We start from the raw sequence: 26,374 nt of genomic DNA on the forward strand, positions 1-26,374 counted from the left end.
TCCCCATGTGCACAAATTCTCACCCATCACAAATCCCCTCAAATCCCCCTTTCTAACACAAATCCCTGCCAAAACATTTCCCTTCCTAGCACAAAGCACCTCCCCCCAAATCCCCCCTCCTAGCACAAATCACCCCCCTCCTCAAATTTCCCCATGAGCAAAAATCCCCCCAACACAAATCCCCCCTCCTAGCACAAATCACCCCCCAATTCCCCCTCCTAACACAAATACCCCTCCCCAACGTGTCCTTCCTATCAACCCCCACCCCCCAAATCACCCCCTACACAAATCCTCTCTCCCCAACTCCCCCTCCTAGCACACTGTTATACCAACTTTCTCATCTCCCCCCTCCTGTCCCCAGTGCAATTCTCCCCTCCCTCAAACACACAGACCTCAGATTCAGTGCAGCAGATGGCTGTGTGATGTCCTACCGCCCAGGGCTCCTCCTCATCTTGCCACACTAGAGTTGAGGTGGAGCCTAGGGCAAGCAGAGATTCAACACTTCTGCCAGGCAGCCAGTGGGGAGAGATGTTCCTGCGGGGCATGGAATCGTAGCTGGGGAAACCACTGATTGTCATATTAGGACTTTACAGGTTTGCATACCCTGCAAAGTCTTGATGCAGGAGCGATCAGAAGGTGGAGGAGCTGGAGGGCAGAGAGAGCACAGCCCTCACCTCCTTCCAGCTCTCTTCTGCTCTCCAGATTTGGCTTGTGACAGCGCTGCTTGTGACATCCCGAGCTAAACTGTTTTTGACATCCCATGCCAAGCTGCTTGTGACTTCCCCGCTAATCTGACAGGAGTAGTAATGCTGCTGTCGTTTGTAGCGGCAGGAACTCTCCAAGTGCCCCCCCCCCCCCCCCCGACCTCTCATGATTCCTGCTCCTGATTACAAGGCACCCTCTCCTCCAACCACAATAGAAGATGAATAAACTATTTATTGTCACAGAACTGCAACTATTAGTTGATATAATACAACAATAGAAGTTATATTACTGCTCATAAAGAGGTGCAGTGAATTTAAGCTGTTCTGCGAATGTGGGTAATCTAAAATTCATATTAAAAGTTTCCAAAAAACACAATTATCTGTTAAAAAACACACCATGGATAAAAGTACAACCAACTGTGTGGCCTGTCCTTGGACTTGAGTTTGACATGTAATGGAGAAAGTAACAAACAAAAACTTCACCAATCGCTCAGCCTTGACTTATATGTGATGATGTAGGAACAGGAACACTAGTGTGAATATCTGTAAATCAGCATAAGAATGGATTCATAAATCAATGATTCAGTAAGTGAAGTTAAAAGGAAAGCAATAAATGCAAAGTGATCACACTAGGTCACAGGTAACCTATACTCTATAGCAGTGGTTCTCAACCGCAGTCCTCAAGTACCCCCAACAGGCTATCTTTTGGGAATTTCCCTAATGCCGCTTACACACGATCGGAATTCTAGCCATAAAAAGACAGATCAGAGCTTTTCCTTTGCAAATTTTCAAAATGCGACCGTGTGTATGCTCCATTGGAATTTAGCTGTCCGAATTTCCGCCAGCCAAAAATTGATAGCATGCTCTCAATTTTCCCGACGGAAAAACTTTCTATCGGTAATTCCGATCATGTGTATGTAATTCCGACATGCCAAAAATCACACATGCTCAGATTCAACTACGAGACAGAAGCTATTGTCTACTGGCTATTGAACTTCCTTTTTATAGTCACGTCGTACGTGTTGTACGTCACCGCTTAATAAATGATCGGAATTTGATGTGACCGTGTGTAGGCAAGACAGCTTGAGCCAAATTCCGTCGGAAATTCCGATCGTGTGTATGCGGCATTAGATAAAATATCTGTCCAAAATACCAAGCCATTGACTCTGATTTAAAGCACCTATGCAAGATAAAGGAAAACCTGCAAACATGGCCTGTTGGGGGTACTCGAGGACTGAGGTTGAAAACCACTGCTGTACACTACAGTATACAGAAGCATCTCTCCAAAAATAACTGTGAATCAATGCTACTAGTTTGCCAGAAGGGGGAGCTTCAGGTACATGTTTATAAAATACAAAGAAAACCAGCACAAGGCTCATAGTGTAGTATGAAAAATCAGTGAAGATGGATCTATTGCCTGTCTGCTAATAGTTTTGCGAGTGTAACTCTATTATTCCTAATTAATAAATATGGTATAAGAAAATGAACTACACTACTTCATATACTTCATATATATATACATATATATATATATATATACATATATATATATATATATATATATATATTTGTAATGTGTTACCACCTTACCGCATTAAAACAAATATCCAGCTAATCCAATGTGCACAAATAAGAGCAATAAATATGCAAAACAATACTAATTCTACTAAAAGATTCATATACAGTAAAGTGCTAGTGCAATAAACTGTGTAATCATATATGTTTTAGATAAATGTGCTAAAAATATATGCATCCAGAAAACTGTGTAAAAGAAAAAAAAGCCATATATTTCATACAAAAAGACCAATAATAGTGTAATCTTGCAACCAAAATCACCTAAAACATGTGAGGTAAATAACGGCACTACAAAATGAAAGAGTGATCTCACCCTCACCTAAACATAAATGGAACATAATAAACAAATATGATACATTCTCAAAATAAATGAAAAGTAGATTGAAATCACACCCAGTGAAACTGATGATCTGTAACATTCAGTAGATGTGTCTTTAGAATATTTTCACACCACATCATGTGAGACTGTACAACCACTTCCCCATTCGGTTTAAACTCACCAAATTAGATTTAATTAGTTTTTATTGTTTTCAACATAAATTTGAACAGAAAGAAGCAAGAACAGGACCAGGTGCCCGACAAAAGGCATTATGGTCTAATAAGTTTGAATTATACAAAAAATATAGTGCATTTTATGTCATACATTTAGGTAACTTGAGGTTAAGTCATTGAGGTAAAATTTCAAACGTAGAACTGACTTTTATACAAGTGCAACTTCTATCGGTCTGGGTGCCCCTGTGGGAACCTGCTGCGCCCAGAGACCGAGCAAATCAATTTGTCTACACTGAACATTGGGAGTTATCAGAACAGTAGTGTTGGCGTACTTTCAAGTTCCACGAGTGACTGAAGTACTCATATTGAGGAGCTAAAATACACTTGGTTTCATTGTATGGCTATATATATATATATAGGGAGAGATAAAAGCGATAGTAAAAGGGGGGTAACCAGTTGAGGAGAAGGCAGGTTGTAGGGGTCGAAGGAGGGAGGGGGAGGGGGGTGGAGAGACAGAGAGCCTCATCTTAATGGAAGGTTATCCATCCAGGGTGTGAGATCATCATTTTGGGGTTAGCCTCTCAAGGAGTTTTCACCAATGAGAGTCTTTGCTTCAGTTTATCTGAAGTAGAGTAATGCCTCCAGATACTCCAGATAAAAGAAAATTATGCATATGCATCTAGGAATTTGGCTTGCATCTCCTCCATAATCATAATGTTGTTTATCTCGCCTACCCATTCCATGCAGGATGGGGAGGAGGTAGTTTTTCATTGTCTAGGAATTAGTTGCTGACCTGCACTGAGGAAAAATTTTAGGAGGTTATGTTTTGGAGATTTAGCAGCACCAGGTAATATGGAAAGGAGGGCAATGGAGGGGGAGGGCGTGAGCGGTTTGTCGTACATTTCAGTATAAATTTGGAAGATTTGCTTCCAGAATGGGTAAATCACAGCGCATTCCCACCAGATGTGGTTTTACAGTGCCTTGCGAAAGTATTCGGCCCCCTTGAACTTTTCAACCTTTTGCCACATTTCAGGCTTCAAACATAAAGATATAACATTTTTATTTTTTGTGAAGAATCACCAACAAGTGGGACACAATTGTTAAGTGGAACGAAATCTATTGGATTTTTGAAACTTTTTTAACTAATAAAAAAATTAAAAGTGGGGCATGCAAAATTATTAGGCCCCCTTGCGTTAATACTTTGTAGAGCCACCTTTTGTTGCGATTACAGCTGCAGGTCGCTTGGGGTATGTCTCTATCAGTTTTGCACATCGAGAGACTGAAATTCTTGCCCATTCTTCCTTGCAAAACAGCTCAAGCTCAGTGAGGTTGGATGGAGAGCGTTTGTGAACAGCAGTTTTCAGCTCTTTCCACAGATTCTCGATTGGATTCAGGTCTGGACTTTGACTTGGCCATTCTAACACCTGGATACGTTTATTTGTGAACCATTCCTTTGTAGATTTTGCTGTATGTTTGGGATCATTGTCTTGTTGGAAGATAAATCTCCGTCCCAGTTTCAGGTATTTTGCAGACTCCAACAGGTTTTCATCCAGAATGGTCCTGTATTTGGCTGCATCCATCTTCCCCTCAATTTTAACCATCTTCCCTGTCCCTGCTGAAGAAAAGCAGACCCAAACCATGATGCTGCCACCACCATGTTTGACAGTGGGGATGGTGTGTTGAGGGTGATGAGCTATGTTGCTTTTACGCCAAATATATTGTTTTGCATTGTGGGCAAAAAGTCCGATTTTGGTTTCATCTGACGAGTACCTTCTTCCACATGTTTGGTGTGTCTCCCAGGTGGCTTGTGGCAAACTTTAGACAAGACTTTTTATGGATATCTTTGAGAAATGGCTTTCTTCTTGCCACTCTTCCATAAAGGCCAGATTTGTGCAGTGTACGACTGATTGTTGTCCTATGGACAGACTCTCCCACCTCAGCTGTAGTTCTCTGCAGTTCATCCAGAGTGATCATGGGCCTCTTGGCTGCATCTCTGATCTGTCTTCTCCTTTTCTGAGCTGAAAGTTTAGAGGGACGGCCAGGTCTTGGTAGATTTGCAGTGGTCTGATACTCCTTCCATGTTAAAATGATCGCTTGCACAGTGCTCCTTGGGATGTTTAAAGCTTGGGAAATCTTTTTGTATCCAAATCCGGCTTTAAACTTCTCCACAACAGTATTACAGACTTGCCTGGTGTGTTCCTTGGTCTTTATGATGCTCTCTGCGCTTTCAACAGAACCCTGAGACTATCACAGAGCAGGTGCATTTATATAGAGACTTGATTACACACAGGTGGATTCTATTTATCACCATCAGTCATTTAGGACAACATTGGATCATTCAGAGATCCTCGCTGAACTTCTGGAGTGAGTTTGCTGCACTGAAAGTAAAGGGGCCGAATAATTTTGCACGCACCACTTTTCAGTTTTTTATTTGCTAAAAAAGTTTAAAATAGCCAATAGATTTCGTTCCACTTCACAACTGTGTCCCACTTGTTGGCGATTCTTCACAAAAAATTAAAATTTTATATCTTTATTTTGAAGCCTGAAATGTGGCAAAAGGTTGAAAAGTTCAAGGGGGCCGAATACTTTCGCAAGGCACTGTAGATTCTTTATAATGAGGATTTTGCATCTCCATTCAGACTCACCAGCACAGGAGTATTCCCATTAGCCTGCTCCTCTAGAATTTCTGCCAGTACTCTAGATTAATTATTTTTACTTGTGTTTAAAGTGCTTGTAAACCTAATTACACCACTTGTACCTACAGTTAAGCCTACAATAAGGCTTACCTGTAGGTACTGTAAATATCTCCTAAACCCGCACGGTTTAGGAGATATTTACCATATATGCATGCGCCGACGTCATCAGCACATGTGCACCAGAGAAATGGGCCACTCGGGCCCTTTCTTCAGCAGCCGTGTCAAGTCACTGCAGCTCCAGCCAATTACAAAGCACGCGAACGCGGAAATTACTTCGGGAGACATGTCACTGGCCACATCAGTGTTGTGGGGCTGCTGCAATAGCTTCGATCTAAGGTAAGTATTTCATAATGAGCTAGTGTGCGATGTATACTAGCTCATTATGCCTTTTTTTTCCGGGTTTGACAGGGGCTGCCCACGATCGCGGTGTACAGAGGCAGAACTGGAATCTGCCAGTGTAAACAAGGCGGATACCCGTTCTGCCAGATGACATATATCAGAGATCTTCTGTTCCCAGTGATCAGGAACAGTGATCTCTGTCATGTCCCTGGCAGCCCATCCCTCCTACAGTTAGAACTCGCTGAGGAAACACACTTAACCCCTTGACTGCCCCCTAGTGTTAACCCCTTCCTTGCCAGTGTCATTTTTACATTGATCAGTGCATTTTTTTTTAGCACTGATCAATGTAATAATGTTAGTGGTCCCCACAAAGTGTCATTTGGGGGTCAGATTCGTCCATCGCAATGTCGCAGTCCCCTAAAAATCACAGATCGCCACCATTACCAGTAAATCAACCTAATCCCATAATTTGTATACGTGATAAATTTTGCTGTTTATAGCCCAAAAAATAAAAACCACAGAGATAATCAAATACCACCAAAAGAAAGCTCTATTTGTGGGAAAAAAAGGATGTCAATTTTGTTTGGGTACAGTGTTGCATGACCTCACAATTGTTAGTTAAAGCGACGCAGTGCAGTATCGTGAAAAGTGCTCTGGTCAGAAAGTGGGTAAATCCTTCTGGGGCCGAAGTGGTTACGTTTTAATCTAAATTGGTTATACATATATCAAATGTAGCTGCTAATACATGTAAAGTAAAAAGAAAATAGAGCCATGGATGCAGATGCTGTCTGAACAAATTGAAAGCTAATGTCAATCATCTGACTCTGCCTACACCATATTAATGCACAAAATATACACAATTATAAGGAGTTGTAAAACGTTTTTTGAAATTTATAATGTATTTCAAATCGCTTTACTGTTTTTTAGTCATATGACTGGCACAGCACCAATCAGCACTATGCAAACACAGACCGGCACTGTAGAGAGCATACATCAGCATAATAGGCACTGTAAGTACCAGGTGCAAAGTGTTCCTAGTGCTGCTTCAAGGCTCCTGTGCTGCCCCCCCCTTTTGTCGCCAAAAAGGGGCCATGAACCTGCATAGGATACTTATTCCCAACAACTGGCTCTACAATAGCTAATTATAAATCAAGTAATTTTGGAGTCAGGAAAGCATGCAGAAGTGTGAGAAGCATGGTATATATGGTGAACAACTGGAGAATGTTTAAACATGTGATATGTCGTTATATCAAAAATCAAGCCATTGAACATAATGCTTAGCAATATGTACACATTACTTACCATTATGGGACATGCCAAGGTTTAGGCACTTGTGAAATCGACAGTACTGACATTTGTTTCGATTCTTCTTTTGTATCTTGCAGTTGCGATTACAGTATTCATACTGAAGCCTCATCCGCAATGTTCGGCGAAAGAAACCCTGTGAAAGTTAAAACACGGATGCTAAGTTTTGGCAGCTTTGGTGTTTAGTGCCACTCTTTCATAACCCTGATCATCTCAAAAACATCAGCCCAACTTCTTTTTCCAATGCAGTGGGGTTGTGCCTGCACTGCATGGATTAACTGCTCATTTTGTCTAGGGGTGAACACAGAGCCTATACTCACCTGATCCTTCGATCCTACAGAAAATCATGCCCCCCCCTACGTACAGAGGTGGACTGTTGCGGACATCTTCACATCCAGACCCGATCTATGGGCATTATGACATCAGGAACACTCCACAACACAAAACTGAGGGAACAGGAGCCGACAGGACCGGTTTTATGCTACTATTTTTTGATCGGTTGCACTGCTGTTTATAGCACAAAAAATAAAAAGCACAGAAGTGATCAAATACCACCAAAAGCTCTATTTGTGGGAAAAACAGGACGTCAATTTTGTTTGGGTGTAACAACGCACGATCGCGCAATTGTCAGTTAAAGCGATGCAGTGCTGTATCGCAAAAAGTACTCTGGTCAGGAAGGAGAGAAGTGGTTAGGAAATACAATAGCACCTGTGCCGAGCGATTGATCAGTTCGGTACGGGACCCTGAAGCTAGTGGCAATCATTACAGTACCAGTGCCTAGTTCAGTGGTTTCCAGCTTCCATAGGGATCCTACATTTACAGTAGGACACAAAAGCGAGTACACGCCTCACATTTTTGTAAATTTTTTATTCTATCATTTCATGTGACAACACTGAAGAAATTACACTTTGCTACAATGTAAAGAAGTGAGTGTACAGCTTGTATAACAGTGTAAATTTGCTGTGCCCTCAAAATAACTCAACACACAGCCATTAGTGTCTAAACCTCTGGCAACAAAAGTAAGTACACCCCTAAGTGAAAATGTCCAAATTGGGCCCAAAGTGTCAATATTTTGTGTGGCCACCATTATTTTCCAGCACTGCCTTAACTTTTTTGGTCATTAAGTTCACCAGAGCTTCACAGGTTGCCACTGGAGTCCTCTACCACTCCTCCATCCTCCAACGACATCACAGAGCTGGTGGATGTTAGAGATCTTCCGTTTGAGGATGCCCCACAGATGCTCAATAGGATTTAGATCTGAAGACATGTTTGGCCAGTCCATCACCTTTACCCTCAGCTTCTTTAGCAAGGCAGTGGCCGGCAGAGGTGTGTTTGGGGTTGTTATGTTGGAATACTGCCCTGCGGCTCAGTCCCCGATAGGGAGGGGATCATGCTCTGCTTCAGTATTTCACAGTACATGTTGGCATTCATGGTTCCCTCAATAAACTGTGTCATATTCAATGGCAATTATGCACTGTGACATCATTTTTGAATAATGGTCATTAATCTGTTTGAATGCTAGCCACTTTGATGTTGTTTACAACAGTAAATTCTCCAATTTTCTGTGCAAAAATGTTTTAAAGTGTTTCTAAATCTTAAAGAAAAAAAATAGATCCTGTTCCCGTATAGCAGATTAAACAGCACAGTGCTTGTGCTGTCTAATCTGCCCCTGGCTGATCCTGCCACTTCCTGTGTCCCCTTTGTGAGCTGACCATGATAATCATAGCTGCTGAGCCCTGACTAGAGTGGTCAGCTTATGTACCTCCGTCATCTGCTTTCTCCTCTGTCCTCCTAGACCCCTCCCTCCCTGCCTGTCAGCTCCGGTGTCTGTGTCTCTTTCTACGCCCCTCCTGTCGCTATTTCTAATAAAAAAACTTTAAAAATATCCTAGCAGCCCCTCTCCTTTATCTGACAATAACTCACTCTACAAGTGTTTGTTTAAAAAGATGTCTCTAAATATCTTTTTCCAGTGATCTTCAGGCACTAAAAGTGATGAGCACTGAAAGCCTGCACCTATGTGTACTTATAAGTGGCACTGATGGGCACTAATAGGCGGCACTGATGGGCACCAATGGGTGGCACTGATGGGCACTGCCACTGGCAGGCATTGCTGATGGGCACTGATTGGCATCTGCCTGGGCACTGATTGGAATCTGCCTGGGCACTGATTGGCATTTGCCTGGTGGTCCAAGGTGGCATACCTGATGGGCGTCCTTTGTGGGCATCCCTGGTGGTCCTGGCGGCATCCCTGGTGGTCCTGGGTGGGCATCCGAGGGGGGGCTGTGCTTATAAACAATCAGCACAGACCCCCCCTGTCAGGAGAGCAGCCGATCAGCTCTCCTCTACTCGCATCTGTCAGACGCGAGTGATGAAAATCTGATAAACAGCTTTTCCTGTTTACACTGTGATCAGCCATGATTGGACATGGCTGATCACGTGATAAAGAGCCTCCATCAGAGGCTCTTTACCGAGATTGGTGTTGCGGTGTCAGACGAGCGACACGCTGCACGCCCCCTAGGGCATGCGATCGCGGCTAATCCTGCTGGACGTCATATGACGCCCAGTCAGGATAACTGAACCACTACCCGACCATCATTTTGCTATAGGTTGGGCGGAAAGTGGTTAAAGAATCGAGATCGCGATTCAACCCCACTTGCAATCTTAACACAGCATTTCCTCGATTCAGTTGCAGAGAGTTCTCTGCTCAAGCCGACAGCTGTCAAAAAAAAAAAACAGGCAGGCTGCCAAAGTTATCACAGAATCTCAGGTGAGATAAAGAAAAACACTGTAACATTTGTTTCTTTTAGATCAAAGGAATGAACTTCTGTCTGTAGATGAGGGCAGTTTAACCACTTAAAATCAGTATTTTTTGCTAGAAAATTACTTAGGCCGCGTACACACGCGCGGACTGTTCGCCCAACTTTGTCCGTCAAACAGTTTCGGCAAACAGTCCGCTCAAAATTAGCATGGACGGACATGGCCACACACGACGGACGAACAGTTTGCTGAAACCGTGCGCGATGACGTGAACGGCACGTACGACGGGACGAAAAATACGACGTCCTATACACTGCATTATAACTTTCGGCGTGTAAATCCTTTCTGAGCATGCGCGGAACTTAGTTTGACGAACAAGCCTACACACGAGCGGACTGTTCGCTGAAACAAGGTTTCAGCGGACAGTTTTTCGGAAATTCCGTAAAACCTTGTTCGTCAAACTGTCCGCTGAAACTGTCCGCTGAAAGCCCACACACGAGCGGACTGTCCGCCCAAACACTGTTCAGCGGACAAAGTTGGACGAACAGTCCGCCCGTGTGTACGCGGCCTTAGAACCCCCAAACATTATATATATTTTTTTTAGCAATGACCCTAGAGATTAAAATGTAAATTGTTGAAATATTTTGTGTCACACTGTATTTGCACAGAGGTCTTTCAAGTGCAATCGTTTTTGAAAAAATACACTTTAATGAATTAAAAGAAAACTAAACAGTAAAGTTAGCCCAATTTTTTTGCATAATTTGAAAGATGATGTGAAGCAGAGAATCATAATCTTTATTCTAAGCAAAATAAATTGTGATTCTCATTTTAGCCAGAATTGTGCAGCTCTACTCTATACTTACCTGCTCCGTGCAATGGAATTGCACAGAGTGGACCCTCGTTGGCCCGTGCTGCTGGCTCCTCCTCTCTTCCCAGTACCCTCACAGGAAGCTGCTTCCCATGGGGGCACTTGTGTATGCTCGCCTTCCAAGCCCTGCTGCTGTGTCCATTGACATAGACAGCAGGACTCAGCCCAACCTTCCCACTCCCGCTTCACTGGCTTTGATTGACAGCACTGGGAGCCAATGGCTCCAGTTGCCCCAGCAAAGCCAGTGAGACACAGAAGTGAAGGTATAGAAGAGGTGCAGAGGTGCGCAGCTCTAGATTGAATGAGGGCTCAGGTAAATATAAAGAGGGGAGGGGCCAAAATGTATGCCTAAATATTTTTTACCTTAACTTCTTGCTTACTGGGCACTTAAACCCCCCTCCTGCCCAGACCAATTTTCAGCTTTCAGCGCTGATGCACTTTGAATGACAATTGCGCGGTCATACAACACCGTACCCAAATGAGATTTTTATCATTTTTTTCCCACAAATAGAGCTTTCTTTTGGTGGTATTTAATTACAGCTGGGAGTTTTATTTTTTGCTAAACAAACAAAAAAAGATGCAAAAAAAAAAAATCATGTTTAATAGTTTGTTATAAAATTTTGCAAACAGGTCATTTTTATGCTTCATTGAAGTGCGCGGATGAGGCGCACTGATAGGCTGCACTGGTGGGCACTGATAGGCATAGGTAAGGCGGCACTAATAGGCACAGATAAGGTGGCACCGATAGGCACAGATAAGGCAGTACTGATGGGCACAAATAAGGCGGCACTCATGGGCAAAGATGGGCACAGATAAGATGGCACGGATGGGTGGCACTAAGGGGTACTGATAGGTACCACTGATAGATGGGACTGATGGGCACTGATAGGTTGTTGAGGCAGATTGTGGGTGGCACTGTGGGCACTGATGGGTGGCACTGTGGGCACTGCTGGGTGGCACTGTGGACACTGCTGGGTGGCACTTACGGGGGGCACTTATTTATTCCTGAGGGGGGCAGGTGGGCACTAGTAAGCTGGCCGTGATTGGGACTGATGAATAATAGCCGATTACCGGCTCCGTTGTATCACATGATCAGCTGTCATTGGCTGACAGATGATCACGTGGTAAGAGGTCGGGATCGACCCCTTGCTCGGATCCGTGATCAGGCGAGCCTCATAGACTCGCCGATCACAGAGCGCGCCGCGCGCGCCCCTCAGGGGGCGCGCAGGCCGCTCGTGCACGGGACGACGTCAATAGACGTAGTCCCGGCAAAGGAGGTCCGCGCTGTAGCCGTCATTTGGCTATAGCGCGGGTCTCAAGTGGTTAATGCAAGGAATGCATTAAGGTAAAAAATGTAAGAAAGCAGAAAAAGCTGATATAAAACATCCTAAAAAATATGAAATAAAAACTAAAATGAAAAAGAATTAAAACAATTATAGTTTGCTTTTCAAATGATTAGAACAGTGGTGTCAAAAGGGTATGTTTAAATAGTTACAAGTTTTTAGGCTTTTTAAACGTGGCAGACTGGAAGGTGCTCATTGGATAAACCAAAAGTGTAAATATAGGGGTTATATGCGCCTAATCAGGAAGGGGAATGGTTTTTAGTGCCGCTGCACACACTGAATACGGGGTACCTGAACCCCAAAGAATCAAGAAAGGTGAGAGAGTAGTGGTGCGCAGTACTAGCTCAGGAAATATTGGCCTACAAAGTCTGTAGTTACCATAAATACAGGTATTTAGATGTTAGGTGTGTGGCCACCCAGACCAAAAGAGTAATGTATGGGGAGCTTAATATATATGTTCTATGAGGGAACGTGAGAAACCCTCGCCACTATCACATAATAGTGTTTGGGATGAATATTAGATGGATGGAGTAATGCGCAGAAAAGGAATATAGTGGTTAAAACCTAATAATTTCTGATGTGATTTTTAGGGTAAGCATAGGACTCTAAAATAGTAATACTAAACAGTAAATAGGTCCGTATTTTCGTGTCTTACAACATCCCATAGGTAAAATCTATATATGAAAAATGTGATAGAGACTAATGCGATTTGTTGCAACTAATCCAATCGCATAAAAAGTGCTGGTGCTAAGTGATACAATAAGTGTGTTGCAATGTCTACTACACCATGAACAACAATGTATAAATACACAATTATTACCAAAAAACAGTTTAGTGCAAAAAAAGAAAATAGCTAATTGTGGTTAGCGAAAAATCGCATAAAGTGCCAGTGTTAAACAAATTGGGTTGGATACGTGTGGGTGTCTCTCCACCCTATACTGAATAATAACTGCAGTGAAGTGAGATAAGGTCATGCAAAATTGACACAGAAGATAAATGAAAAACGCAACATTAAAAACGCATAAATAATATTAGTGTTGCAGGTGAAAAAACTCTCTAACAATAATGCAGGTAAATAGTGCTCAATAGTTAAAAACTATATTACATATCCATTCCACAATAACATGTGTTAGAATTGTGTCCATACAAAACATGTGCGACAACCAATAGCGATTATATCCAAAATCGCATATGGCAAAAAAAAATGCATGCGGTGCTGGTGTTTAGTTCTATATGAACTATAGCGATCTGATCGGTGGTGGTGGTAGTGAAAGTATCCCACGTGGTCCTGTGTATTCGGGATATGGGTGTCCCCTTACCTTACAGCTGTAAGGTAACAGCATGTAACATATATATCCTCAGGATTCCTGGTGGTCTTTATCCCACGAGGTCTTGTTACTGTGTCCCCGTCTCCTGCCTATTCCGCTGTGTAGTCTCTTTAAATGGTTGCTCAGCGATGCCCAGTGTAGGGGAAGGGGTTGTTACCTCAGCAGGTTATGTAAGGGATTTAAGCAAATAAGGAGGAAGGGAGCCCCATAGTGTAGTATTTATGAACAAAGTTTAAGTTTATTCAAGAAACGAAAAAATACTCACAAACAAACAAAGTTCAAGCATAGAGTATAAACGAGCTGCGAGCTCGATTGCGTCACTTCCGGTAGCGTCCCGACGCGTGTTCGTCACGGTCACGTGACTTCATCAGGGGATGCCTAGTGCTCAAGAAAGTGACCTTAAATAGAGACTATATTGATGGTTTATTGGCGGCCATTTTGGGGGAGACCCGGAAGTGTCCCGGCGGCCATTTTGTGGTCTATATGGTCGCCGGAAGTATGCGGGCGGCCATTTTTTTGGATGTTACATCGTATTAGATGTATCTACTGGCCGGAAATGTATACGTGGCCATTTTTTTGGCAGTTCCTCCAGCGGAACTTACCATAAGGACCCGCCCACGTTGCTGTGTAAATATCACCGCCCCTACAATAAACGAAGTTCACAGCTGAAAATAGAGACGGGGGGTGTGCCTGAGATGTGAAGTATGTGCAGTATGTGCAGAGAACCAATTATAGGTGGACCCTGCATAATATAACAGTTTATATTGGTAAATTAAGGATAATATTATCTAAAAGAGATCGGTATCTAAAAAAATCCAATATATGCATAATTAGAGAAAATAGTATGTATGTATGTAAGCAAAGTATATAAAATTGTTAAAAAAATAGATGTAAAAAGAAAAAATATAAAAAGAAAAGATGTATATATGGGGAAAGAGATATATAAAAAGAAAAAATATATAAAAATATGTAAAAAATATGTAAAAAAATCTTTATTTATAAGTCTATGGCAATATATAGAGAAAAAAAACTTTCTATTTAAAATATAGATAGCTCAAGTGAGTTTAAGGTAAAAAAAGATAATTCTTTAGGCCTTGTGTGTGTAGCCGTGAATGGTAATGCTTTGGTACCAATGGTATGCCAGATTGGCAATAGGAAGATTGGAGCATAAAAAATTACTACTAAAAATATAATATATATATATATATATATAAAGTGTATCATCCCCATCTATGCTCCATGGGAGGCAACATTTGGTGGATAAATTTGAGACATATTGTTTGACCTACGATACACTGGCAACTAGCCATACCAAGGTCCAACAATTTACCTCACAATATACCAGGCATTGTATTCTTGGTGGAATAGCCTGCTGGGCAGCTCTCCTAGCCATGGTAAACGCCAAAAGTATCTGCAGTGGGCTTAGTTAATACAGCACTGGGCTGCTGATGCAGGGAAAAACATAGCCTAGGCTGATGAATTGCAGTTTCTTTTACATCTCAGGAAATAGTATAAAACCTTTGGGAAGGACACAGAATCCACGGAAGGAAACAATTATCAATCAGCCTTGAGCAATGGCATGTTACTTTTACACTGAGCAAAATGATAAATGCAACACTTTTGTGTTTGCCTCTGTTTATCATGAGCTGAACGTATTTTTCTATGTACACAAAAGGCCTATTTCTCTCAAATATTGTTCACAAATCGAATAAATCTGCGTTAGTGAGCACTTCTCCTTTTCTGAGATAATCCATCCACTACACAGGTGTGGCATATCAAGATGCTGATTAGACAGTATGATTATTGCACATGTGTGCCTTAGGCTGGCCACAATAAAAGGCCACTCTAAAATATGCACATTTCCTTGGCATAGAGTTGATCAGATTGTTGATTGTGGCCTGTGGAATATGCCTCCTCAATGGTTGTGCGAAGTTGCTGGATATTGGCAGGAACTGGAACATGCTGTTGTATACGCCAATCCAGAGCATCCCAAACATGCTCAATGGGTGACATGGGCAGTGAGCATGCTGGGCATGCAAGAACTGGGAAGTTTTCAGCTTCCAGGAATTGTGTACAGATCCTTGCAACATGGGGCTGTGCATTATCATGCTGCAACATGAGGTGACGGTTGTGGATGAATGGCACAACAATGGGCCTCAGGATCTTGTCACAGTATCTCTGTGCATTAAAAATGGCTTCAATAAAATGCACCATGGGCCACTTGATCCACAACGTTGACATCAGCAAACCGCTCACCCACACAACGCCATACACGCTGTCTGCCATCTGCCCTGTACAGTGAAAACTGGGATTTATCCGTGAAGAGAACACCTCACCAAAGTGTCAGACGCCATAGAATGTGAGCATTTGCCCATTCAAGTCAGTTATGACAAACTGCAGCCAGGTCGAGACCCTAATGAGGACGACGAGCATGCAGATGAGCTTCCTTGAGACAGTTTCTGATAGTTTATGCAGAAATTCTTCGGTTATGCAAACCGATTGTTGCAGCAGCTGTCTGGGTGGCTGGTCTCAGATGATCTTGGAGGTGAAGATGCTGGATGTAGAGGCCCTGGGCTGGTGTGGTTACACATGGCCAGAGATTGTGAGGCCGGTTGAATGTACTGCCAAATTCTCTGAAACGCCTTTGGAGATGGCTTATGGTAGAGAAATGAATATTCAATTTAAAGGCAACAGCTCTGGCGGATATTCCTGCAGTCAGCATGCCAATTGCACACTCCCTCAAAACTTGCGACATCTGTGACATTGCACTGTGTGATAAAACTGCACATTTTAGAGTGGCCTTTTATTGTGTCCAGCCTAAGGCACAACTGTGCAATAATCACGCTGTCTAATCAGCATAAGGAGTTGAAGGGGGTCACAATCGCAATCCCACCCCTAGCTCCAGGGGGCCCCTGCAGCCTCCCTGTCATATTATCATATCCTCCACAAAATCCAGCTCCAATCTGCCCTAGGGCCCCACAGCCACGCTCCAGTACTGGGCTTCTACTTTGCCTTCCACAGTCCACACCCCTCTGTTCCCATTGGCTGGGAAGAAGCTTTGAGCCATTTCCTGAATGGAGAGGAGAACGAGGTGAGGACCAGAATGGGGAAGTGTCTGTGGTGTGTGCTGGCAACATGGAATGGTAACCAAGCTCAGTGAGGCAAGAGGAGGAGAGTGCCATCCTGTAGCCATGGTGGGACCGATGTCACTGGTGAGGTATGACACTGCTCAAATTTTCAGCAAATAGATTTTTTAGATTTTTCCTTTTTTCACCAGGACTGGCGCTAACACCGCGCCGGTCCTGAGGAGTGCAGGCAGCAGTTTTTAGGCGAAGCCGAGGCTTTGGCCTAGTCTGCAAGGCTGGATGCTGTGGATTAAGCCGGACGCCGTGGATTAGGCTGAGGCCGCAGCCTCGCCTAAAAACTCCTGTCTAAAGCTCCCCAGGACCGGCGCTGACACCGTGCCAGTCCTGAGGAGCTGCGGGCAGGAGTTTTTAGGTGAGGCCATGGCTTCAGCCTAGTCCGCAAGGCCGGACGCTGCGGACTAGGCCGAAGCCACGGCCTCACCTAAAAACTCCTGCCAGCAGCTCCTCAGGACCGACGCAGTGTCCATAAATTTTTTTTTTTTTAAACTTGATTCGAATCCTGAATCGAGTTCTTTTTTAAAAAAATCACAGATTTTTTTTTTTGGAGAAAATCGCCCAGCTCTACTGCCAATCCTATGAGAGGTCAGCATAGTGACTTTCAGTAGCCAGAAACAGTATCAAGTCCTCAGTTTGTATTCAAGTTACCGTTCTGGACATCCTATACTTTCCCTTCCAAATTTATCCCTAATAAACCAAAACCAAATAAAAAACACGCTGGACTGATTCCTGAAGTCTGTGCAAGTGTTGAAAACTTCCTGTTGCCTGACTGTGTGAGTAAGGGAGGCTATCTGTAATACCGCATACACACAACCGGACCTTCCTGCAGACTAGGTCAGACGGAATCAGTCCGTCAGACAATCCAATGGCGTGTGGGCTAATCCAATCGTTTTTCATTTAAAAAAATCTGACGGACCTAGCAATGGAACATGTTTCTGTCCAATGGACTCAATTCCTGTCGGGAAAACCATTCGTCTGTATGCTGGTCCGACGGACCAACTACAACGCAAGGAAAGCTATTGGCTACTGGCTATTGAACTTCCTTTTTTTTTGGCCCATCTTACGTCATCACGTTCAAAACTAACTGACTTTCGAATGGACTTAGTCCGTTCATTCGGAAGTCCATTGGGACTCTGCTGAAAAGACCATTGGGAAGATCGTCGGACTTATGCCACGTACACACAACCGGACTAGGACCGACGGTCTTCCCGACGGACTTTCGGCGGAGTTCTGACAGACTTTCCAAATGAACGGACTTGGCCACACACAATCACACCAAAGTCCAATGGATTCGAACGTGATGACGTACGACCGGACTAGAATAAGGAAGTTCATAGCCAGTAGCCAAAAGCTGCCCTAGCATCGGTTTTTGTCTGTCAGACTACCATGCACACGAACGGATTTCTAGATAGGAACTGGGTTAGGTGGAGTTCCGGCGGAAAAATTTTCAACATGTTCTATTTCTAAAGTCTGTTAGATTTTTGGACAGCACAGGTCCGATGGAGCCCACGCGCGATCAAATTGTCCGACGGATTTGTTCCGTCAGACCTTTGCTGACGAAAAGTCCGGTCGTGTGTATGTGGCATTAGTCTGCCAGAAAGTCTGTTCGTGTGTACGCGGCATTAGGATGCCATTCTAACCACCACTATAAGGGGGCTTTCTTTACACTGACCATCAATTTGAGGGGCATTTTGCCTCCTGCTGACATCAGATGCATTAATTTTAGCAGGGGTTCCCTGAGCCCTAACAATTATTTTTAGTATTTAATTTTTAGAATTACTGCCGTTTTGCAAAGCAAATTTTCCATGACAGGTCCATTTTGTAAGGGAAAAAAAAAGATGTGTGTTACCTTGCAGCCTTCACATGCATGTACCCCATAATGGAAACCAGATGCTATGTCACCACAAATTTTGCAGTCCACAGTATGCACAGTATCCTGAGATTGTTGGGTTCCTGAATTCTGCTCATCTGAAGATGGAGATCGAGGTGGGCTTTCTGCAATAATGAACAAGGCATATTTACAAGATAAACAATTTCTGCATTTAGGCTTGCCAATTCAGTTCTATGGAAATGCATCTCACGTAACAAACTTTGACCAGCATCAATATTTGCAAAATGATAGTTAAAAACAAAGTCAAATTACTTCATAGAACATAGCAGTTTTATAGAAATCACAAGGAAGCATATGTAGCAGAGAGACACAGTGATATGCGTATGGGATGAGTAGATTACAGCTGATCATGTAATGCACAGATCTACAGTAGAACAATAGGCAAAACTTTTTTTGTAATTTTGCAAAAATTATTTTCCTTAAAGTTTTCTTAACAATACAGACAAAGAAAACATATACACACTTAAGAACAGCCTATCAAACATGCAACATTTACAAACAAGACCTCAGCACAAGGCCAACAGTATAGCTCAAAGGCTAATAGACAGCTGTAACACAGTACTTCCATTTCAGTTTAACCTCAAAATTAAAGTTTTATAAAAAGGACTTTTATTGTTTACCAATTCAGGTTTTAGGCCCCTTTCACATGGGACAGATCTGTGATGATTCGCCCCGTGAACATCCGCTTGCTCAGCGGGGATCGTTTCGGGGATCCACAGTGAGCCGGCGGATGACAGGGCACAGTGTGCAGGGACCGCCCTGTCAGATCTCCGCTCTGCTCTATGGGGGATCGGATGAACATGGACCATCTGTCTGTGTTCATCCGATCCGCTCTGCAGAAGGATAGAAAAATAGGATTTTCCTCCGTCTGCATAATCGGACCATGGATGATATCGGGCGTCATAGGGATGCATGTATGTCTGTATTTCATCCGAAAGCGGATGGATGAAATACGGACATGCGGTCCGCACGTGTGAAAGGGGCCTTAGTCTATGGGTCTGTAGGAATAAACAGCATATCCTGGGGATATTACATACTTAACCACTTACATAATTAACCATTTTTCAGCTTTCAGCGTTGTTGCACTTTGAATGACAATTGCGTGGCCGTGCTACACTGTACCCAAACAAGGTTTTTTATCATTTTCTTCACACAAATAGAGCTTTAAAAATTGAGACTTAAAGAGGAAGTAAACCCTGATGAGTTTACTTCCTCTTTCATTCCCTGTAAAGGCAAAGCATAATGGACTACTATGCATCGCATAGTAGTCCATTATGTGTCACTTACCTGACACAGGAGCCAGCAAAGTCACCACTGTCCCCTGTAGTCCGGCGCATCCATCTTCTCGGTGGGGTCTCGCAGCTGCGCCGCTGTCATTCGGCGAAGCCGCAATGACGTCACTCCCGCACATGCGCACGGGAGCCGACACGCGCGGCATCTCCATCGTTGACGGTGCCGCGCTCAGTACGCCTGCGCGCCGCTGTCTACGGTGCATGCGCCATAGACAGCGGTGCCTGTCTTCGGGCAAATATCTCCTAAACCGTATAGGTTTGGGAGATATTTCTTGGACCTACAGGTAAGCCTTAATCTAGGCTTACCTGCAGGTCAAAGTGTGTTGTAAGGGTTTATAACCACTTTAATCACTGCTGGGTTTTTTATTTTTTACAAAAAAAGACAAACATTTTTGAAAAAAAAAACATTTTTACTTTTTTTCTGTCAGTAAATTTTGTAACTAAGTAATTTTTCGCCTTCACTGATGAGGTGGAACTGATGGGCACTTATAGGCTCAACTGGTGGGCATTGATGAGGTGGCACTTATGTGCACTTATGAGGTAACACTTATGGGCACTGATTTAGTGGCATTTATGAGGAGGCACTAATATGCCACACTTATGGGCACTGATAGGTGGCATTGATATGTGGCACTGATGAGAACTGACAGGCAGCACAGATGGGCACTGTTAGGTGGCACTGGTGGGCACAGATAGACGGCACTGGTGGGCACAGATAGGCAGTGCGAATAGGAGGTACTGATGGGCATTGATAGGTGGCACTGATGGGTGACACTGATGGGCATTACTGATGGGCATTAATCGACAGCAGTGATTGCCAGCCCTGACTGGCATCGCTAATGGGCACTGATTGGTGGCACCTGTGGGCACTGATTGCTGCTACTGGTGGGCAGTGATTGCTGGCATTGGTGGGCAATAGTGGGCACTGATTGGTGACACTGTATCTCTATATTGTAATCAGGGCACTGATCATCAGTGCCCTGATTACATTCCTATATGTCCCCCTGCTTGGAGATGCTGCTGATCGGCCCTCCTCGCCACACACTCTGTCAGTGTGAGGCGAGGAGAGCCGATTACCGGCATCTCCATGTTTACATGTGGCTGACTGTGACTGGACACAGCCGATCACATGGTTAAAGATGTGGCTCTTTACAGAAATTGGGGTTCCTAGGACACGGCGCGGCCACGATCGCCGCGCTGCGCACCCCCCGGGTCCATGAGAGCGGGCTATATGGGACGCCATCATGTGACAGCGTCCCAGAATGAGAGTGGCACTGCCCCGCTGTCATTTGACGGTGGGTGGGCGGCAAGCAGTTAAGGACCCAACTCAGATTAACCACTACAGATCCGCGCTATTGCCAAATGACGGCAACAGCGCGGACCTACATTTCCGGGACTACGTCTATTGACGTCGTCCCGGATACGAGCGGCCTGCGCGCCCCCTGAGGGGCGCGCGCGGCGCGCTCTGTGATCGGCGAGTCCGTGAGACTCGCCTGATCACCGATCCGTGCAAGGGGTCGATCCCGACCCCTTATCACGTGATCAGCTGTCAGCCAATGACAGCTGATCATGTGATAGAACGGAGCCGGTAATCGGCTATTATTCCTCCTCGCGCTGACAGCGCGAGGAGAAAAAAAAAAAGCCGATCACCGGCGGCCGTGATCGGGACATCAGTCCCGATCACGGCCATCAATACAAGGGACCACCTGCCACCTGCCAGTGCCCACCTGCCTCCCGCAGTGCCATCCTGAAATTAAATAAAACGCAAAAGTAAGTGCTCCCCGTCAGTGCCCCCCGTCAGTGCCCATAGTGCCCACAGTGCCACCCACAGTGCCACCCACAGTGCCACCCCACAGTGCCACCCACAGTGCCACCCACAGTGCCACCCAATCTGCCTCAAAGGTGCTGCACCCCAGTGCCGCCCATCAGTGCCCAGCAGTGCCGCCCATCAGTGCCCAGCAGTGCCGCCCATCAGTGCCCAGCAGTGCCACCTATCAGAGCCACCTATCAGTGCCACCTATCAGTGCCCATCAGTCCCATCTATCTGTGGTACCTATCAGTGCCCATCCGTGCCACCCATCCGTGCCACCCATCTGTGCCACCCATCCGTGCCATCTTATGTGCCCATCTTTGCCCATCAGTGCCGCCTTATCTGTGCCCATCGGTGCCGCCTTATCTGTGCCTATTAGTGCCGCCTTAACTATGCCTATCAGTGCCCACCAGTGCAGCCCATCAGTGCCCACCAATGCAGCCCATCAGTGCCCACCAATGCAGCCCATCAGTGCCCACCAATGCAGCCATCAGTGCCGCCTAATCAGCGCACTTCAATGAAGGAGAAAAATGACCCGTTTGCAAAATTTTATAACAAACTATTAAAACATGATTTTTTTTTTTTTTTTTTTTTTTGCATCTTTTTTTGTTTGTTTAGCAAAAAATAAAACTCCGAGCTGTAACTAAATACCACCAAAAGAAAGCTCTATTTGTGGGAAAAAAATGATAAAAATTTCATTTGGGTACAGTGTTGTATGCCCGCGCAATTGTCATTCAAAGTGCATCAGCGCTGAAAGCTGAAAATTGGTCTGGGACTGAGGGGGGTTTAAGTGCCCAGTAAGCAAGTGGTTAAGGAATGCACTACACACAGTCCCGAAATATCCATAGCAAACTCCACAGATATATAATATGATGATTACCAGGAGCCAATATATCATGTCCACTCAGTCAGACACTGTACACACGCTATTAGTCCACCTTTCCCCACACTTTATCAAATTTATTGAGTATTCCCCTACTAGTATATGTGGCTTTATAGAAGGTAAGGGCTTTATTGATAAATGCCTTCCAGGTCGAAGCCACAAGAAGTGTAGACCTTTTCCAAGTGAAAACTATCGGCTTTCTAGCATAGTAAAATAATAATGTCAAAAGTGTACGTGTTACTCTCTTAGGGGCCAGGGCATCAACTAGTCCCAGGAGACACACGTTTACAGTAGGTTTAACACAGAGTAGTAACTTCTTCAATACACTCAGTGACCTCTAGCCAAAACTTCTATATAAACACACAGTCCCCAAAAATGTGCATAAAATCAGCCCTAGGTGAGGTGCACCACCAGCAGCAGGACAGCTGGGAGGGAAAAATTCTAGCCAATCTGGCTGGAGTAAGGTATATCCAATGCAATATTTTGTATTAAATTAGATGGTCTCTAGCCGAAACCAGTCTGGAAAAATTATTATCCCAAACATCATTCCAGCCATCCCCTCTAACTGAAAGAACACCCCCTCCCAAGCTACTCTGCAAGATGAAAGGACCCCGCTGAAACAATCGCTTGCAAATATTGGACAGAGCTAAAGAATCATCCCAAAGCTTTTTTTAAAATTTTGGACAGCGCAAGGGAGGGTTATAACCCGTGTCCGATTTTTTTTGTTGCCATCTGTGTCCCATTGGGGATATTTCCTTTCACTTCCTGTCCCATAGCCAAACAGATCCCTACAAATTAGGGGAATTTTTGGGGGACCCCCAGGTCACCAGATCTAGAGTCACCATTGAAAGATTTCCCCTCTATTACTTTTCTGGGGCAGCCCAAAATTAGTGATTTTCATTTGCGTTCACTTTCAATGATAATGGTAAACAGGACATTTTTATTTAATCGCTTTCCCGAACGCCTCATGCCGATATACGTCGGCAGAATTACTCGTACAGGCAGAATCCCCTACCTGTATGTTGCCATTTAAGAGGCGGCCAATGGGCGCGTGCGGCCCTGGCAAGCTCTGTGAGTCGGGTCACGGGTCCCACGGACTCGATCGCCGTGGGGATATCCACAATCGCCTCACGGGGAGGAAGGACGGGGGGATGCTAATGTAAGCAAGCATCTCCCCGTTCTGTCTAGTGACAGTGTCATTGATCTCTGCTCCCTGTGATCGGAGCAGAGATCAGTGATGTGTTACACACAGCCACAACCCCCCCATTGTTAGAAACACGCCTCTAGGACACACTTAACCCCCACACTGCCACCTAGTGGTTAACCCCTTCACCGCCAGTGTCATGTACACAGGAATCAGTGCATTTGTATAGCACTGATTGCTGTATAAATGACAGTGGTCCCAAAAACGTGTCAAAAATATCCGATGTGTCTGCCATAATGTTGCAGACACGATAAAAATCGCTGATCGCTGCCATTTAAAAAAGCAAAAAGTAATGAATTCGTTTTTCAAAATTGTCGCTCTTTTTTTGTTTATAGCCCAAAAAATAAAAACCGCAGGGGTGATCAAATACCACCAAAAGAAAAAGGGATGTCAATTTTGTTTGGGAGCCACGTCAAACCGCACAATTATCAGTTAAAGCGATGCAGTGCCGAATCGCAAAAAGTGCTCTGATCGGGAAGTCGGTAAATCCTTTCCGGGGCTGAAGTGGTTAAAGGCATAAAGCAATACACATTAAAAACAGTGGTCCAAAAGTGAACAAAACATGAAATGGGAACATAATAGTAGCCAAAGTCAGTGAGCAGTTGGGAAATTATCAACTTTGGTGGGTCCTAAGCCCTTGTACAGCTCATGCCGTTTGCACACGATTGGACTATCCGGCGGACCAGAGTACGCCGAACAATCCGCCCGTGTGTGGGCTCCGGCAGACTTTTTCTTTCTAAAAGTCCGGCGGACTTAGAAAGAAGTTTTGACTCAAAATTGAGTCAATCCGCCTGTCTGTGTGCTAGTCCCCCGAACTTTTGAAATGAATGGACTTGCCCACACACGGAGAAAAGTCTGTTCATTTTGAACATGGCTCCAGGTAGACGGGACTAGTGAAGGAAGTCAATGTCGCCACCTCCATCGGCGAGAGTGAGACCTTGCAAGCCCCGTCACCTGGTATGGATTTAAAGGGGAAGCCCTACGCTGAAAAAACGGTGTGGGGGTCCCCCCAAGGTCCATAGCAGCCCGGCCGATCAGGAAAAGGGGGTGGGGACGAGTGAGCGCCCCCCCCTCCTGAGCAGTACCAGGCCCCGTGCCCTCAACATGGGGGGGTGCTTTGGAGAAAGGGGGGCCCTTATATATATATGTCCCTATATAAGTCGCCGCACAACATTGCGACCAGGGAGAGCGTCATGTCATCATCGCAAGGAAGAAGAAGAATAATAGAAGAAGGTGGCGGCGACAGAAGACCGGGCCAACGCTAGCAAAAGAGCTATAAAAAGATAGCGGAGGCCCGGCAGAAGAACTGAAGAGCAGGACAAGACCCCAAATGAGCGGGACAAGACCCCGAAGTCGGAAGAAGACCCCCGGATGGCGGGCGCCATGACGAAGAAGAAAGCCGGGCTCCCCTGCTAGTAAAAGAGCTAGTAAAAGATAGCGGAGGAGTCCGGCGAGAAGACCCCCCAAGATGGAACTTGTGTTGTTTTTTAGTTACACTTTTTTTTCACCAGGTGAATGGGTAGGGGTACATCATACCCCATACTCATTCACATAGGGTGGGGGGCGCTTATTAAAGGGAGCTCCCGGATTCCGATAAGCCCCCCGCCCACAGACCCCGACAACGAAAGGGTTGTCGGGGTCGTCGGGAAGAGGCCCTTGTCCTCATCAACATGGGGACAAGGTGCTTTGGGATGGGGGGGCCGCAGAAACCCCTTTTCCCAAAGCACCCCCTATGTTGAGGGCACGCGACCTGGTATGGCTCAGGAGGGGGGGGGCGATCGCTCATCCCCACCCCCTTTCCTGGTCGACCGGGCTGTGTGCTCGGATACAGGTCTGCTATGGACTTTGGGGGGACCCCCACGCTGTTTTTTACAGCGTAGGGCTTCCCCTTTAAATCCATACCAGGTGACGGGGCCAGTGAGGTGTCAATCTAGCCGATGGAGGCGACGACATTGACCTCCTTCGCTAGTTCCATCTACCTGGCAAGTCTGTTCATTTCAAAAGTCTGGTCGTGGGTGGGCAGGTCCGCTCGTTTGGAAAGTCCAGGGGACCTCAGCTGTATAGTCTGACGGTTTGTCCACCGGATTAAGTCCGCCGGATAGTCCGATCGTGTGTACACGGCATTAGAAGGATAAGTCCAAAGGTTCAACAAACTAACATGTTACATATCCAAATTGTGGTTAAACAGAAAATCGGGTAAGTAAGGTGTACTGAGACTGAAAACAATGTGAAGGTGACCTTGCTCCAGATACAAGGATATTGATGAGAAACGGTATATTGACTATCTAGGAGAAGGAAGTAAGTCTTGCAGAAAAAGAAAAAAGAGAGGAGAGAGAAGAAAAGAGAGAGAGAAGACAATCAGGTGGAAAATGGGGTCCGGGATGGAGGAGAGAGTGAGCTGCAAGGGATGGGAGATTGAGAAAGAAAAAGATGAAGAAGTGGGAGAAGGGAACCCCAGGTATTATCAGGTTAGGTCAGTAAGCCTGATGAGGAGCATATCGAGGATGATGATGCCACTCATGTGAGCAGAAGAGACTCATTGAAATTGGATAGGAGAAAGTGTGTCACCCAAAGGGACCAAAGGGCTTCATATTTAGTAACCCTGTCAGAAATGATAGCCTCAATTTCGTGTGGATCATGGCTTGCGTGAACTTGTTTTTGGTCGCAAGGACACAGAGGGTGGAAGCCTTCCAATATTTGGCGATGATTTGTTTGGCCGCTGTTGTGATCTGCAAGAGAAGTTT

General features: G+C 44.8%; 1 protein-coding gene across 1 annotated transcript in view; it reads right to left on the minus strand.

Annotated features, from left to right (window-relative positions):
• Nucleotides 1-26,374, minus strand: part of PPARD (peroxisome proliferator activated receptor delta) — a 97,457-nt gene that overhangs the window by 22,482 nt on the left and 48,601 nt on the right. The window contains exons 2-3 of the mRNA XM_077481424.1: nucleotides 18,400-18,545; nucleotides 7,109-7,247 (exon numbers count right to left, since the gene is read on the minus strand). Coding sequence (XP_077337550.1) covers nucleotides 7,109-7,247; nucleotides 18,400-18,545 — 285 coding nt within the window. The remainder of the gene's footprint in view (nucleotides 1-7,108; nucleotides 7,248-18,399; nucleotides 18,546-26,374) is intronic.

The sequence above is a fragment of the Lithobates pipiens genome, unplaced genomic scaffold, assembly GCF_037356315.1.
Source record: "Lithobates pipiens isolate NorthernLeopardFrog02 unplaced genomic scaffold, aLitPip1_a1.2 Scaffold_16, whole genome shotgun sequence".
NCBI classification, from domain to species: domain Eukaryota; kingdom Metazoa; phylum Chordata; class Amphibia; order Anura; family Ranidae; genus Lithobates; species Lithobates pipiens.